The sequence below is a fragment of the Aulonocara sp. 'chitande type north' Nkhata Bay genome, linkage group LG1, assembly GCF_057382095.1.
Source record: "Aulonocara sp. 'chitande type north' Nkhata Bay isolate Kocher_YH1m ecotype deep benthic linkage group LG1, A_spYH_male_GT1.1, whole genome shotgun sequence".
NCBI classification, from domain to species: Eukaryota; Metazoa; Chordata; class Actinopteri; order Cichliformes; family Cichlidae; genus Aulonocara; species Aulonocara sp. 'chitande type north' Nkhata Bay.
Window position 1 is genome coordinate 37,289,670 of NC_141344.1, and position 16,544 is coordinate 37,306,213.

The following is a 16,544-nucleotide window of genomic DNA, read 5'->3' on the forward strand; positions in this document are numbered from 1 at the left end:
GAGGAAACGCTGCTCTGGTCTCATTTTTCAGTGCAGCTGTATCAGCGGGCACGAATGAAAGGCGCCATGGAGCACTCCTGATGGCGTTCTGTACGTTCTACCATTACATTAAACCAGGGCTCTCAAAGGTGCCTTTAAGCTGAGTTCAGGATGATGCGTGAACACTCCAAACAGGCTCACAGCCCCCTGAAGCAAACCAAGCTCTTCCTAGTGTATTCTTTAGACAGAGTGCTACATGTATGCAGGACTTCTTCCCAGCTCTCTGAGCCTGCCGTTTACATACTACTGCATTTGCCTGCTGGGCCAAACACACAGACTTCCTGTAGTTACTGCCTCTAAGCATTAAAATAAGTGAGGAACCTCTAAGGCTGCATATCTGAGTAAAAAACTAAGAACGGGACCTCGTCCTTTTATAATGACCCTGTGCTGACCCGACTGTCATCACAGAGGAACGCACGGGCCAGAAGAAGATGCTAACACTGGCTCCACACCATACTGTGTACTGTAACAAACACACTATAACATGCATGTTATTGGTTCCTTCTGTCTTCATCATGGATAAGAATGATTGGCTTTGAAAAGCTCTAAAAACAGTGAGAGCTGCGATCAGAGGAACAGACGCATCAGTCGAGAAGAGGATCAGAAGGAACCTGGTTAAACTCAGGCTGAACTTTCTATTGGTCTGTTTCAAAGAGTTTGACCTGTTTAAGGAGGACGGTAGGTGAAAATAAAATCCGTCTTGTCGAGGTTTAAAACAGTTAAGCACAGTCACGGGCAGAGGCGGTACCACAGCCGTGTGGGTCCATCCTCAGCTCTGCAGCTGCCTCACCCAGACTGATGTCGGAGGCCTTGGCCAGGGGAGTGGTGGGCTCGTAGGGCCCGAGGCTGTGCTGCTCCCTCAGCTTGTTTCCCTGCTCCAGCGACAGGATGACCGATGTCCTGTTGTACCACTGCCTCCGACCCTCCTTCTCCACGCTGTAAAACAGCTCCTGGCCCTCTGTTTTATGGCCCTTAACGACACCTGCACAAACACAAGAACCATCGGTCCTGCATGTTTTAGTCTTTCATGCAACGACCACAGAAACAGTCAGAGCTGATGTCACTGTTAAATCTCCTCAGTCTAAACCAGGTCGAAGAAAAGGACAAAAACCAAAATCACCACAGCGATCTTACTAAACTACGCGCGGTCACTTCCTCACCTATACTGAAGTACTCGTCTTCCAGCAGAGCAGTGACCTCCGTCTCCAGCGGGATGGGATCACACAGCAGGATATCCTTCCCGGCAACCTCACACTCGTAGCCATCGTCAAACCGCAAGCGGAATCTCCCCTCGCCGGCGTCTTTGATGATGCGACCAGAGTAGAAGTAACCATTGGATGACCACTTGGCCACCACTCGCAGGCCGATGAAGCTGCTCCCGGCTGAGCTCGCCGCCTCTGGCGAAGACCTGAGGGAGTCCGAGTGGCTGGGCAGCTCGGGGTCCGTGGGGCTGACGGGGAGCACGCGGCTGTACGGCTCATCTTCTGAGGACGACTGTGGCTGGCCCTGAGCCGTCAGTCTCTGCAGCGAGCCACCGCCTCCTCCCCTTTGAGAGAGAACAGTCTCGTATAAAAGGCCTGTGTTGTCCCTATCCAAGCAGAGATGGAAGACATTCCACAGATTCATTTTAATGGAATCAGTGAATATCCTTTAGCTTTAACAGTACGCACAGTGCTGTTTTGGACCTGCTATGTCAAAATAATCCTTATTTGTTGAAACAAACCACGAGTATCTTTAAAGCAGCTTTTATCCAGCTGGAGGTTAGCAGACAAACTAGCTTTCTGTCCCGTACCTCAACTAAAGCTTACAGTCTAATCTGCTGCTGTCTGTGTGGCATGGGAGCACTTCAAGAGCATCAGCTACAAACTCTGCAAATGTGATAGCACGCAGCACCCCATCTAGCCCCAGATTAACTACGCAGGGTAAATCTGCACGAGGCAGGTTCACGGCGATGCAAGCCGTGGACCTGAATAAGGTTTGAGTGAGAAGAAAATGAGTAAGAAAAGGAAAAAGTGTTATTAAGGTCGTGCAGCTGGCGAGGGCTCAGAGTGTTTCCTGTCCATGGTTTCTGTAAGTGCAGAGCGAGCCTCAGAGAGGACTCACCTGGACAGGGAGGAGCGGGACGGGGGTCGGCCCCTTCTAGCCCTTCCTCTGGGGGTCAGCGGGACGAAGGCCCGGGACCCCAGCGTGCTGTAGCCTCTGTTCAGTGTGACCACTGACCCTGCCCTGTGACCCCTGTGACCCCTCTGTTGATGCCCACCTCCCCTCCTTGGACTGCAGACACACAGAGGGGACGAATGGAGCCGGTCAGGTTGCACAGGCACCGATCTGGGGACACTTTGAAAAGTCACTTCACTGTCAAGTGAGAGCTGTGCAGCGACCCCAGATCTACACCTGTGACAACACGGACCTGTCGCAGGCAGGGATCAGTGAATCACTGAGAAATCAGGGTGTTAGAGTCACAGCAGGTGAAGAAGTGACACAGCATGCAACTAGTGCAGAGAGAAAGAGCAGGAAGGTTGAGGAGAAACGGTAAGAACTTTGGGACGGTGGAGGATGAGGAGTTACCTCGTGGATTTGAACCCTCTGCTCGCTGGAATGATGAAGTCTGGTCTGGTGAGGCCCATACTGCTGCTGGTTCCCCCGGAGCTGTGCTGCAGGCTGGACGCTTTGGACGAAAGCGAGCTGATGTCCCCCAGATCACCAGAGGTCACAGAACTGCTGCCTGTGCGGCACGGAGAGATGTCGCTGTCCAAGACCTGACAGTCCACCACGGGCTCCTCGCTCTCCTGGACACGTCGGGCAGTGACACGAACACGTTAAACAGCCAAAATCCATAAATACATTTTCCTTTAAAAACAAAGAGGCCTGATAGTGAAAGAACCACGGATGTCTGCACAGGATTGCATGGCAGTCAATGCTTTGCTTCTCGTTCTGGAGGCTGCAGCTCGTGCTCATGCACACTCAGACCCATGTGATTTTTTAAGAAATGAATATTCAGCAGAAATTAAACGAACACTGTGTTTGGACAAATGATGCAGATTTTAATCACGGTGATGTTTCTCGATAAAATCACATAACTGTGAATTGCACAGCAGTGCTGCTCTCTGAACTGTGCAGAGGAGGATTGCATGAACTTACAGCCCTGACATGTTCTGACAGACAGCAAATACAAAAACACAGGCTCCAGGAATCAGACCCAGAGACAGTTACCTCGGTGACTTTGCGATCCACCTCTTTGCCGTCCTCATAATACACATCGGTAATGATCCGAGTGACGGTGGTCCGCACTTCCTGGATGGTGCGCACGTGTCTGCGGTGAGAGGGAACGGCGGTTCTTCTAAAGGACGGGGACTCGGGTTCACCCTTTCAATACAAAAGAAATTGAAGAATGACAAATGAACGATAGAAACGCGTGGTTGATCTCTTCATCCAAAGAGGCTCAGTGTGCGTACCCGGCCAGCTGGGGAGCGAAACCCCGCTGCATCGAAGCCGGTCTGCTGGGAGACTGTCCGCTGGCATGTCTGAGCACACAGGACAGACTGATTAATATCACAATAACATCAAATAGATTAGATAGAACTTTATTAATCCCTCGGGTGGGTTCCTCTGGGAAATTCGATGATGGAGACCACATTTTTATTCAACTCTGCATCACTGATCCTGAGTTGCATACCTTGCTGGGCGGTGTGGAGGTGATGGTGTTCTCAGAGGCCGGCTGGGAAACCACCTTCTGCCTGACTGTTGTGCTGCTCGGGGAGGTCGGCTCTTGAGCATCAGGCAGTCCTCTGCTGTCCTCAGGCGGCTCAGCAGGGGCGAGCGCATCCCGCAGGTCCTGCTGCGGCGCGGTCGATACATCCTGGCTGTTCGGCAGACTGTTGCATTTCGATACGGACGCCTGAGAGCTCCTCTGTGGTGAGGCGAACAGTTCCCCCCTGGAAAAGACGGTACATAACTATGGAGCATCTTACCAGTGATCAAATTACAGGTCAGCAATCCCAACGAGAACCTTTCTGCTTTTAAACATTCATGTTTAGCTTTTCTAGTGGTTAGTTAGTCCAGCAACCACAAAATACTTCTGTTCACTGCTTTTCACAGATTTGCTGAAAACCTGTTTGTACCAAAGGCTCCAAAAGCAGTGTCACACACCAAATCGTTACCTTTACTTTCCAAAGGTAAACACATGGCATGGACGCGTGTCTTTTCTTAATCAGTCGACTGATAACGAGTCAGAGCAGCCCTAATGTTTCCACAAAGGATCACAGCAGTGTGGCTGTTCCACTACGTTTGCAGAGAACATTCAGCAGAATGACCCAACTTTGTCACACCTTACCACTCTCCATGTCCTGAGAGAATACGCACCAAGTAGAAAAAATAACCACCCAATCTCCTCTGGAAACAAAGTAGGTCTCACTGTCACATGCACACGCAGGCTCACAGCACGAAGCCTATTTCTGTTCTAACACACACTACATCAGGGGACAAATCCCAGGGTCAGACAGACATGTGAAGGACTAGATGATTTATAAAGTGGGAACAGATAGTGTCAGGATGACACAGGACAGCCAGTGTGGTGAATGCTGTCATGTGCATGTGCTAACATTAACACTGGGCAAATCACAGGCTCAAAATGCTAACAAAAGTGGGACAACACTGCTGTGAGCGTGTGGCAGGCTTTTCCCTGCGGACCTTCATGCCTGCAGTGCAAAGTCACAACATTTATCCAGACATATGAACCTGTAATGGCATTCCTTATTGACAAGCACAGTGAAAGGCTTAAACAGTGTATGATGTGAGCTTACCTGACCAGTGTAGTGTTTCCTCCAGGCTGGCTGTCCTCCTCCACCTCCTGCTGTCGGTGCACCTGCCTGACCCGAGTGAACACAGACGGGCTGCTGGAACGTCAACAATGGAACAACAAACCTTTCAAGTTTTATCCTCACGCGCCGTAGCTCAAAGAAAACGATTTCTTTAACATAGTAAGCAAACCAACATGCTTGATATCCAGTCACTGCACTGCACACTACCTGCATACGGTAGTGTGCACTACCTGCACGCTCCTCACCGGTCACAAAAGGTTGAAACACTGTGTGTGTGTGTGTCTCTTCCTGCCACACAATATATGCTTACAACTGTATAACCACATTTCCTGGTTATCTAAAGGTCATCTCCCCACACCCGTATACGGCTTAACTCTAATGGTTCACCATATGCAAGCATAGGCGAGCCCCTAAATGACCGGGGGTGGACATCCCTCAGAAGATAAGGAAACCAGAATGTCACGTGGAATGTGCCTGCAGTTAAACAGCTAATTACCTCCCACAGCATCACAGATGTGTCGGGGAGGAGCAGAAGAATATCCAACCATGCAGTTTAAGGCACGGTTTCCAAATTTAAGTACAACAATGGCAACATTTAACAATTTGAATCCAACATAAAGTTTTGGTGCATACTTTTAACAAAGTACTAAGTTAAAAATGTTATTTAGAGTTCAATCGATACGACGTGAGCACCTCAAAACCTCAAACTACACTGGGAGATGACACAGAGACAGCATGCACAAGTGGATTAGACTGAAATGAGAAGAAGACGACAAATGAAAGAATTTAATTAACGTGCTGAGAGAGCGCCAGCTTACCTGGTTACAGCCTGGGAAATGGTCGTAACCTTGGTGACAGATCCATCCTCTTCTGGTGGCGTCGGCTCTGGGGAAAGAAATGCATCGCTGAGCGTGCGGCAGCGAGACACTTTTTCACAAACAGCGTGGAAGGAGTTCTTACTCTGCAGGCTGAAACGCTCCGAGCTGCCCTCCTCAACGGGCGTCACCAGCTTCATCCTCAAGCTCAGCTTCCCGTCACCTTTGTCAGCTGCGTCACCGCCACTTCCACCCAAAACGATATCGCTGCTGGCCATCACCATGTCTGCAGAGACATCACCCACTGCATCAGACTTTTCAGAAAAAGAGCTGATCTCTGGAGGAGGGAAAAAAATAATATTACTAGGACCGTGTTATGTTCTTTGGCTTTTGGTGAACCGGTGTGGTGCCACTCACCGATGGGAGTGCTGTGTCTCAGCGTCTGCTTCAGCTGGTTGATCAGCGGTGGCGTGGCGCCGACAACAGGTCCAATCAAGTCTCCTTCTTTAGGAAGGGTGAAGTGGAATGAAATGTCTGTAGCAGAAACACACGAGTAGAATCAGGTTAAAGACAAAGATAAAGTAATTCAACCTTTATAAGAGGCCTTTCAGTTCTTTCTAACAGACACTACTGGGTTTTGGGTTTTTACTCTTTGGACACGACTCTCTGCTTACTCTGCAGAAAACACATCTTCAGAACGCTCACCTCCCGAGCTGTCGCTCAAGCTCTTTTCTTTGAGGGCCTCTGGTTCACAGCCCGCCCTCTCCGTCTGGGACAGCCTATCGGGAGCTGAGTGCGCCTCTTTCTCCTGAGTCTGGGATTCATGGCCATTGGTAGAGACTGACACTTGGCCTGTGATTGGTTGAGAACTGTGAGTCTTTGATTGTGACGCCACCTCTTTCTCACTGTCTGTTACACAGAGGATGCTGTCCTCTGCCTTGTCCTCAATCTCCTCGTCCATGGGTTCAGGAGACAACAGCTGGCTCTGGGAGAGAACCAGACCCATTCCCGAGGTACCCTCGGCGTTCTCCACCTCCATCGCCACCTCCTGATCCTCTTCTTCACCTCGTTCGTGCATTGAGTTTTTGTCTGTCTGGCTGTTGCACCCCACCTCAGGCTGCGGCGACGACGATTCCACAAAGGGACTTTTTACAGTTCCTCCTGACACATCTGCATCCACAGCAGATGTTTGAGAAATCATAGACTGTGAAGGCAGGCTGCAGGGCGTAGCGTCTGAGGGAGTCTCCTGCACACAGCTTTTACCTGTCAGATCAGCAGAATCAAACTTTGGCTGCGAGCAAGACACCATGTCAGCACAGCCAGCATCTTTGCTGTCAGCCTTCACATCGTTTACATTCACATTTTGTACATTCAGAGAAACTGCTGATTTCTGGGCCAGATCGGTCGCTTCAGTCTCAGCACATTCAACGTGGCGCTTCGGTGATTCAGCAGAGGACAACACTTTGGAGCCGGCGGCGGCTTGTGACTCCAACGGGACGGCTTTACTCTCCTCTCTCTGATCGTGACACGAAATCACAGAGTCGCTGGTGTCGACGGCAAGCGGCTCCTCCAGTTCCTCTATCTGAGTGGCTTGGCTGTCCTCCTCAGCGGTGAGCTGATGACAGCTGCAGCTCTCTGTGTTCACAGAGAGCTGCAAAGGCAAGGTGAAGGGAGCCGACTCAAGATGCTGAGACTCTGTCTCACAAGGCAACGACGCTGACTTTTCATGCGTTTGTGCATCCTGGCTCTGCGTCGGAACAAATACGTCCTAGAAACACAGAAAATCATCAGAGCTGCAGCTAAACGACACGTTTATTCACACACTGCATTAAGTCTATTTAACTATTCATTTTCTACGCATGCACCAACGCATTCACCAAAGTTTCAAAGTTAGTCTGCATTACTGTGCAAAACTTTTGAGTCACCCTTTATTTTTTTATATTTTACCAGTAAAACTGGGCAGACATTTATCGACACGCGTGCAAACGTAGCACATATGAGGGAAGAAGAACTTGTTGCTTTATATTACCAACACAGCCTCTCTTAGGCATTCCTGCTTTTTCTAAGCAGTCTTCAGCACTACTTCTCCAGGGTTTGTTCTGCTTTCTGTCAAAGTGATCCCACACTGTGGTGAACTGTGGACTGGCAGTGTGCCTGGCTACACTGAAAAACCTGAAGCCACTGTCAGTCAGATGCTTTCCATGTTCATAATTCCACCTGGTTTGGCAAAATCCCTGAAACGCAGCCTCAAACCACGTCAGAGCCTCCACCCTGTTCTACAGGTGGCTGTAGGGTCACTGCACACCCTCGCTACACATTTACATTCATTTGAACCAGAAATTGTGCATTCGTCACTTTCCTGATTTTCAGCCCAGCCTTTGTGTAACTTGGCTTATCTCAGCCTTCCACTGAGACCGTTCCTGACGAGGCTTCACTGATCAGCCGGTGGATCTAATACAGAGTCACACGTGTCTCTTAGGTCCTGCGTCAGGCATCTTAAAACATGACTTTCAGATGTTCATCTGCTGCCGATAGTCTCAGACCTGCTGTCTCTTTTGTCCAGTTTCCTCAGATTATTTTTGGTGCACATCACGCTGGGACATGAAACTTGAAACAGACTGTTATCATTGGTATTCTTCATAGGCTCAACAAAAGAAAATGATGGGAACACATTATGTGTTTCTGTGACAGACTTCTAATAACCAAGTGGCAAAAGATACATTAGACAACACTGGCTCACCTGTTAAGTTAGGAGCCTTTTATGCTTGAATTAATCATAGGTTAATGTTATGAACTAAAATGAGTGAAGGGAAGGAAAAACAAAAACAAAAAAACAAAAAAAACCAAACAGCAAATGTCCAAAGAAACCTTTGGACCTTTAGAACGTCTGGAAAACTGTCCAAAGCTACAAGAAGCTGTCTGCTTGAAAGAACAAGATATACAAAACCCAGATGACTCAAGACTTTTGCACAGTTATAAACCAGAGATTCAGCCTTTAAACTGGACGTTGCAGGATGTGACAGAGGACATACTGCTCATCTGACACAGAAGCAAACTCTACCTGCTGCTCAAACTCTCTTTACGAGGGGCAGCCAATCAGACGAAAGCTGTTTACCACGTCTCCCTTCATTTCTGAGAGTGAAAGGAGGAGCGGCACAAAGACCCGGTGTTAACAACCAGCAGCAGTCCTACACTGAAAGTAACGGTTCTCCTCCTCAGAGGAACAACTACAGTCAACATGGTTTTCTTTATAAGGGCACAAACAAAGTTGGTGCTGAAATCAATGAACTCTTCAACCAGCTGGTCAGCTGACCTACAGCCGACCACAACATCATCTGCTGATCTTTGCATTTTTTATTGATTAGACAGGTCAAACGGTCTTTGTCACTGGGCCTAGCACTCTATCCTCTGACAATTTAATACATCACATATATAATCCATATTTTCTACTGGGAACATTTTAAATAGGCTGCTGAAAGTAAAGAGTGAAGGACATACATGAGAGAACTCGGGCTGGGACGGTACAGAGAGAGTTCGTTCTAAAGCAAAACCAGGGGAACTTTGGGATATGGGAGTAGATGCAGATGGTTGTGGCTTGGGGGCGGCCTCGGTTTCCATTGGCTCGTCCTTTTCTCCTGCTCCCCTGTCATCCGGAGGCAGTGACGTATCCATTTGTGAATCAGCACCTGACAACGCAAAGGGACGTTAGCTTTATCCACCAGCTGATTCCATGTCTGAACCCAAACTGAGATAATAAAGCAGATCTACCATTTTCATCCTCTAGTTCGGTTGGTGAGCTGGGAACTATTAAAGGGGTATGGCTAAAGTTGTCTGGGGTGGGGGCGACATAATCAACAGAGCTCCTAGAGGGGAGAGAAAAAAGGACATCAGCTCATTTTTCAGGGATTTATTGTGTGTGAATGATGCAAGAGCAGCACGCCGCTTACTGGGACAGACTCTCCTGCACCAGTGTTCCCTGTCCCGATAGATGCAGCAGCTGTAGGGTGTGGGCGGGTGTGGAGGTGGGGTGACCCTGCTGCTCCGGCTCAGACACTGTACTGTCCACTGCAGCACCTGAAAGTAAAGAAGCAGTTAGAGTAATTTCAGATCATTTTCTGTTTGTACGAGAGAAACAAACCAGGACTGTTACTCACAGTGAAGGAAGCACAAACTGGGCTGCACACCTCTACTTTCAACAACTTCTCATACAGCGAGTTATTTTTTCACAGTTATTCTGATTTATACACATACACGGGTTTATATGGGCCTGTCTACTAAGCCTCACCCTATGTTAGGAGCACACCAGCGTAGCTGTAAGGGCTTAGAGATCGCTGAAGACGACTAGAGCAAAGGAGGCTTTGCCATTCAGGGGCATGCTCACTGCGCCAACACGTTCCATGTGTTTGTGATTATTTGTGATTTAACAAAAAACAAACAACCACGTCAGGTGAAACCTTGTCCACGATGATTTCCCTGTAAACTCATTTTTACGCTACGTTCAACATCTGTTGGTTAGCTCGTCACCAACTTAACAGCAAAATGTAAGCAGGGCAAATCATTTAGGTAAATAACTGAGTTATTGTGTCTCTTCCTCACAGTGAGGAACTTTCAAACACTCGTCCCTCCAACAACCCCTGGGTTACTATGTGTGAGGCAGTCAAAGAGCATACAGTCATGTTTGGGTGTGGAAGGCGTGGAGTGAGATGAGAATGAACAAATAAGCAAAATACAACAGGAACTAAGACCCTTTTTTATAGTTAATGATTAAAAAATATTAAACTAAAAAAGACCTGCATTTTTAAATAATTTAAATTACAAGGCTGACACAGTACACCTCTGCCAAAATGTGTTTTTCAGTTATCCACAGCCCACCTGTTACAGAAATGAGACCTGAAAGGTTTGTCCAAATAGCGCTGACTGCCAGACGGCAACCTTCCAAAAAAAACGCCACAATTCACACTTAAGGCCAACATTTCTGATGTGACAGTTTGTCAGTGTGGTCTTAGACAATATGAAGGTGATGGGCTTAAAAAGACAACATGTGTAATCCTTCAAGTGCTACATGAATGTACCTGTCTTGTCAGCATCGAACAGATCGTCCTGTGAGGACAGGATCTCACAGTCCTGCTGGTCCTGCTCAGCAGAGTCCTGCAGGTTCTGCGAGTGCAGCAGGACCTGGACACTCAGCTGCCTGCCTGACTGACCCAAAGACTCTGATGAGCTGCTGGAGCTCACCTCAGACCTGGAGAAGAAAAGAAATTTCAGTGCAAAGCCAAAACACGCACATCTAATGAATGCAGACTTTGAAAGGTCACATGGAGCTGCACCTCAACGCTTTGCTGTCCTGACTTTCTGAAGTCCTGGAACTGATGTTCTGCTCTGCTGGGAATGAAGAGAACATTGATTATTTTGTTTAACTTCATGGAGTCACTGGGAATGCTCTGATCGGAACAAGTAAAAACGTAATTATACCCAGCACCCCTCATTCTGCATCCAGAGATCAGGAACGCATTTCTGTTGCAACCATAGACTGTATATAAAGGATGGCAGCACACAAGGCAACATCAATCACCATGTTTGTGAATCCTGTGTCCAAGACTCAACATAAGCATTTTGATCTCTGCTGTGTTGCTTATTTGAAAGCAGAAGTAGGGCTGTTTGCTTCGACCAATAACCATCACAATGTGTTTGTTCAATAACTGCAATTTCCACTATTTATGATTATTTAAAATCAAAATCAAAAAAGGGGTGACCATGGTGATGAATGTAAGAGTCATCTGGACTTGATGCTGTTGACTGTAAAGCCCTTTTAGCAAGGGCAACCATCAGCTCCTGCTGGCCCAAAGTCTTCACCGTGGGATGCACGATGGTGTCAGGTGGGGTAAGCACAAACACGGTCATGAACCTTAGTTATGCTGGTCGCATTAGCAGCCCAGCAGACAGATGTTAGTTGCAGCTGTTTGAAAAGCACAGCAGCTCTGCCTCCATGTTTTGCCTGTCAGAGGCACGCCACGAATACGAGGTAAACCAGAGCGTCACCGCCCCGACGCAGAGCGACAAGCAGCTGAATGCAATCCTTTATTAATGTGGATAATGACAGTGTAATACAGACACGTGGATAAAAGTCCTTATACCCAATTTGTTGCATTTGTCTCCGTCTTCCTCCTGACTGTTCACAGCTTCCCCACACAGATCCTGAGTCTGAGAAAGCTCAAGAAAACCAAACTGAGAAGCTTCCCCTGAAACACAACACAACCCGTAGCAGTTACTTCCAAGCACGACATCAAACAGACCGGCAGATGCTTTTGGAACTTAATGTGTTGGAAAAATGCGTACCTTCAGACTGAATACAGTGTGTAGTAGAATCAGCACCGGAATCCATGTCAGCGTCCTCTGGTACACACCTGAAAAATAAAGTGAAACCTTTCATTGCCATCTGACCCTGACCACAATCAAACTGCAAAAGTGGACAAATCAAACACACTTTTTGTTGTTTGGAGGAGCGCAGATATTTAAAACTTGACTGTCCTCCTGGAACACTGAACTGGGGTTGGCTGCAGCAAGACCGTCTAAGAAAGAAGCAAAAGCGCTGTTTTATCTTCATTCAGGACAAGAAACACTTAACTATCTCCCACTACACTGGAAAACACTTACCAGGCTCAGCCTGGCTGTTGCTCTCTGATTGGCTGCCGGTCTGAGAGCACCTGCTTCCTATTGGTGAAGATATTAATTCCTAGAAGAGAGAAGGTTGTAATGTAAATGACAGAAGTTGTCTTTTTTATACATTTTCAACTTTCAACATGCAACATTTGTTTTGGGTTTAAACTAATTCAAAGCTGCACAACAACTACTAACCAACAGTGGTTTACTGTTACAGATGCCTGAGTGTTGTATCTCACATGAACTGTGCTTCAGTGTTTCCCTGGAGGTTTAGTGCTTTAGAGCGTGGAGGAGAGATCGCCTGCCAGCAGGTCTGAACAAAAAGCCAGCACAGGCCTCTGTGTGACGAGTTTACTCTTTACATCTGAGCTGCAGAGTCCTCTCGACAGCTCAGATGTGAGTGTGAGTCAGTTTGCTTGTAACAGATTACCAGCCTCTGCCAGTATGTCCAAAGTGTAGCCTGCATTTTACCCAGTTTTTCAAAGTGAGCCTGACTGATTAATGGGCGGATGGATAGCTGAGGAAATGAACTGGACCGTCTGTGGTCGAGTTGAGTGCAACGTCCGTGAAAAAGCCACTCGTCTTACCATTTTACTCAAGTATAAATCTGTGCTTATTGTTCTTTATCTGCTCAAGTAATCAGTAACTGCATTACAGAGAGGAGAGCTACTGAATGAGATCTTCTCCTTACCAGTACCGGGCTGCGAGCGGTGGGCTGTAGACTGGACAGGCGACGGGCCAGCAGAGCTCGGTAGCTGCTCTCGGGGTCGTCTTCTAAAGCGACACTGTCCGGCTGGGAGTCCTCCACTATCAAACACGGGTTGTCTGGCTGAGGCAGGCTGGAGTCCAGTTCACTTCCACCGGGATCCATGGGGTCAGGCCGAGGGCAGGAGACGGGCTGCTGTTAGCTAGCCGAGCCGTTGTGAAACAACAGAGGTGTCGCCATGTGAGTCCCTACAACCGGCTATCTGAGGTAGTCGCTGCTAGCTAAATAAAAGGCTAGCAACTAACGCTCCGCCCAAAAACAAAAGGGTGCCGCTTCCAACGCAACAGCAAGTATGCCCGAGAGGACCTTAACCATGCCCCCAGTGACACAGGGTACATTTACCTGTAAGCCAGCAAGGCCATTACGTTTTGGTTCGCGTGTGTATTTAGCAGCTTCTTTACATTTTCTTTGGAAGGACGAACATGGACACGCCCATATTTCGCTTCCTCGCGGTAAAATTGCTAGAAGTAATTTCATTGGTTCAGCTGCGATAACGACGTCACACGACTGGTTCGACGGTAGCAGGGTGGCTATAATGGATAGCATGTGTGGTACACATTCACTGTATCATTGTATTGATGTTAATATAGCTATAATTACAGTTTCTATGTGTACCGTATGTATTGGATTTTAAGGACTCTACGTAACACGGTGGAGTTTCACAGCCTGTGGTGATAAATCGTATCAAAGACAGAAATATGGGACACCAGGTCCCGCACTGGGATCTCGGAGACCTTCATGGGTCCTTGTGGGGTTTTCAGGAAGAGATGGGTTCACTTTTTTTTACTGTAATTCCCCTCAAGAGTTTGTGTGCACAGATTATATGTTACCTGACATCCTGGATACAGTATAGTCTGTGTTTTCTGTATTTCTGTATATCAGAAAAGGGGAACCCTGAAACCAAACCTGGGGGCATGGTTCAATAGACTACACGTGCATCTGCAGGCCTGGGCAGTAATCGTAAAAGAAACGAGGCCCTGTGATCACATGATGATTCTGGGTGATTAAAACTGCAATGAAGCCCGGGTTTATAAAACACGCTTTGTAATGAGCTTTTAATCTTGTGTTGCGTGCTTGCAGGTTTGAAGATTAATATTAAGTGACTTTGTCATATGACAGCTCCAGTTTCCATGGAGACACCACATTACCAGTAACACCGCAGTCTATGCTAATGTAGATCACGGTTTGGCAGAGGAAGTACAAAGGACCAATAATGCGCTGTAAGAGGCTCCCATGAAGGTGGGGTGCACGGCGACCTTTAAAACCAAACTAAATGATATCCACACCATGTTCAAGAGTCAAGAAGACCCTCCACTGCAGTCATCACAACCATGAAAGGCCAACAGTTAGACATTAGAAGGGTGCTTTGGATATCAGATGATCCTGTGAGTGATTTTATACCGATAGTGATGACAGCACGAGACTAACGAAGCAGGATGAGGTCACTTTAAGCCACTGCGTGCTCCAAGTTCATTCATTTTTACTCCAGCAGGCTGGAATAGTCTCTGCAGACTGGTTTTTGTTCTTATCTTTGTACAGCCTGTTCGCGTTTGATCTCACCCTCTACTCGCTGTGATCTATTCTGCTTAGCTTAAGCCGTGTGTGTGTGTGATGCCAGACAGAAGAGATGGGCCCTGGTCCTCTGATACAGGGAAACAGCAGCAGCATGGATTCTGACCGGCATTTCAATATGGAGACATGTGGCTGGCAACAATGCAATAATGAAGCCCAGATTGTGCCAGATAGCTCGCGGTGCTTCTATTCGCGGTAACAAAAGATGAGGAGGTGTGATCTTCACCCCTAGCTGGATGGATGCTGCTGGGCATCAGCTTCCTGCAGCCAACCTTACGACTGACACCGCAAAGTTCAGCGTCACGTCGTCATTTCTGCAGGTCGGCCTGACACCCACATTAAGAAATGCGCAGGCACTGCCCAAAATGTCTAATGTGAGCCACCTCTGCTGGAGCCCGACAGACACACGCACAGACACGCCGTGGACGCATATAACGCTTCGCCCTGACAGCCCCATCACTATCTGCGCCCGCTTCTTTACCGCAGTGCTAAGAGAAACAAAAAAGAGCTTTACCTTTCGAGATCAATATGTCTGCTCCTGGGCTTCCCAGTTTCTCTCACCGTCCCGTTGCTTGCAATAATAACGCGTCCAGCATCGCTCAGTTCCTCCTTACCTCTGTTTTGCTGAGAGTCGGGGTGTGGGATATACACGCATGGCACGTAAAGATGCAAGGGCATTTTTTAATGTGGATTTCGCTTGAGTCAAACGCGGCACCGATTAGACTAATTTAGAAAGATAAAAGTATTTTTTACCCTCATAAACCAAAAATAAGCCCAGAATTTAATGTCTCTCAAATTTATGCTCGACTTATTTCTAAAGTCATTTGTTCTCTCGGTGTTGTACTGAACATGTGACAGATACGGGGTTTTTTTTATGTTTCTCTGTGTATTCATACTGTACAGCCACGAACTTTGGAAGTGTGGCAACAAACAGACCCAAAGAATAACAATAATAATGCAGATGAGTTTTTGTGTGTAGACTGCAGTCACAGGTCGTGACGACAAACATCTGATTTATTAAAGTAAACAGACACGGTGTGTGTGTGTGTGTGGGTGTGTGTGTGTCTCTGTGTGAGGGGTGTGTCTGTGTGTGTGTGTGTGTCTGTCTGTGTGGGTGTGTCTGTGTGTGTGTGCTGAACATATTAAATGGAAAACATAAATAATCCCTGAGGAGCGATGCTCCTAAGTCTGGGAATATGTTGGAAGTGACACAGAAAGAAAATCACTGCCTTATATTCATGTATGTTGAACAGATGAAGTTTGGTTTAGACGGGAATCTACTTCCTAACCAGAAACTCCTCTTATCCGTACACGGCAGCCTTCCACATTACTCACTGATGCAAGTGTCTGTTTGAGAGATGGAAAAGTCTAAAGTAGGGTACAACAATCATCCGTTCATCATATGATTCTCAGCTTTCCTCGCTTAATATGATTCCCAAACAGATTTAGTCTCTCCTGCCCTCCTGTGTGTTTCCGGACTGTGACGAGTGTAATCAGTTTCACAAGCCTGTGCATCCTGTTGTCTGTGAATGTAACTTTCTCACATGTGTTCCCTTTTTCATAAAGTGACTGGTCAAAGTTTGGAAGTCGACAGCTCCTCACAGCTCAGATACATCTCCTGCGGTTTTCTGCACATTCAACAGTGTGTGACATGTTTCTGTGATTTGGGGGGTTAGGAATGAGGAACATCTGAGGTACATCACTGAGACAGGAAGCACAGGCTACATTACTGTTAAGATTAGTTAGCAAACTCACAACAACACTGCTTAAAAATGTCTTGTTACTTTCTTGATTTCAAAAACTGATGTTGGACCATTTGTCTGCAATAAAGCAGAAGTGAGGAGGAGCGGCAGTGCAGCTGAGACATCTCCT

General features: G+C 47.4%; 1 protein-coding gene across 8 annotated transcripts in view; it reads right to left on the bottom strand.

Moving 5' to 3' along the window:
• tp53bp1 (tumor protein p53 binding protein, 1) overlaps positions 1 to 15,485 on the bottom strand; it is a 21,952-nt gene extending 6,467 nt beyond the window's left edge. Inside the window, exons 1-23 of one of the 8 annotated variants that reach the window (XM_086294806.1) lie at positions 15,187 to 15,485; positions 13,026 to 13,188; positions 12,329 to 12,407; positions 12,159 to 12,243; positions 12,011 to 12,078; positions 11,809 to 11,913; positions 11,002 to 11,056; positions 10,747 to 10,916; positions 9,622 to 9,748; positions 9,443 to 9,537; positions 9,173 to 9,360; positions 6,380 to 7,442; positions 6,092 to 6,208; positions 5,820 to 6,011; positions 5,678 to 5,744; positions 4,842 to 4,934; positions 3,716 to 3,974; positions 3,495 to 3,563; positions 3,253 to 3,405; positions 2,608 to 2,828; positions 2,143 to 2,313; positions 1,200 to 1,585; positions 830 to 1,021 (exon numbers count right to left, since the gene is read on the bottom strand). In XM_086294806.1, coding sequence (XP_086150932.1) covers positions 830 to 1,021; positions 1,200 to 1,585; positions 2,143 to 2,313; positions 2,608 to 2,828; positions 3,253 to 3,405; positions 3,495 to 3,563; positions 3,716 to 3,974; positions 4,842 to 4,934; positions 5,678 to 5,744; positions 5,820 to 6,011; positions 6,092 to 6,208; positions 6,380 to 7,442; positions 9,173 to 9,360; positions 9,443 to 9,537; positions 9,622 to 9,748; positions 10,747 to 10,916; positions 11,002 to 11,056; positions 11,809 to 11,913; positions 12,011 to 12,078; positions 12,159 to 12,243; positions 12,329 to 12,407; positions 13,026 to 13,188; positions 15,187 to 15,350 — 4,282 coding nt within the window. In that variant the 5' untranslated portion in view covers positions 15,351 to 15,485. Of the gene's footprint in view, positions 1 to 829; positions 1,022 to 1,199; positions 1,628 to 2,142; positions 2,314 to 2,607; positions 2,829 to 3,252; positions 3,406 to 3,494; positions 3,564 to 3,715; positions 3,975 to 4,841; positions 4,935 to 5,677; positions 5,745 to 5,819; positions 6,012 to 6,091; positions 6,209 to 6,379; positions 7,443 to 9,172; positions 9,361 to 9,442; positions 9,538 to 9,621; positions 9,749 to 10,746; positions 10,917 to 11,001; positions 11,057 to 11,808; positions 11,914 to 12,010; positions 12,079 to 12,158; positions 12,244 to 12,328; positions 12,408 to 13,025; positions 13,950 to 15,186 lie in introns of those variants that run through there. The other 7 variants (XM_086294756.1, XM_086294772.1, XM_086294764.1 and 4 more) reach the window with 7 other exon arrangements.
• Positions 15,486 to 16,544: the final 1,059 nt, after the last annotated feature.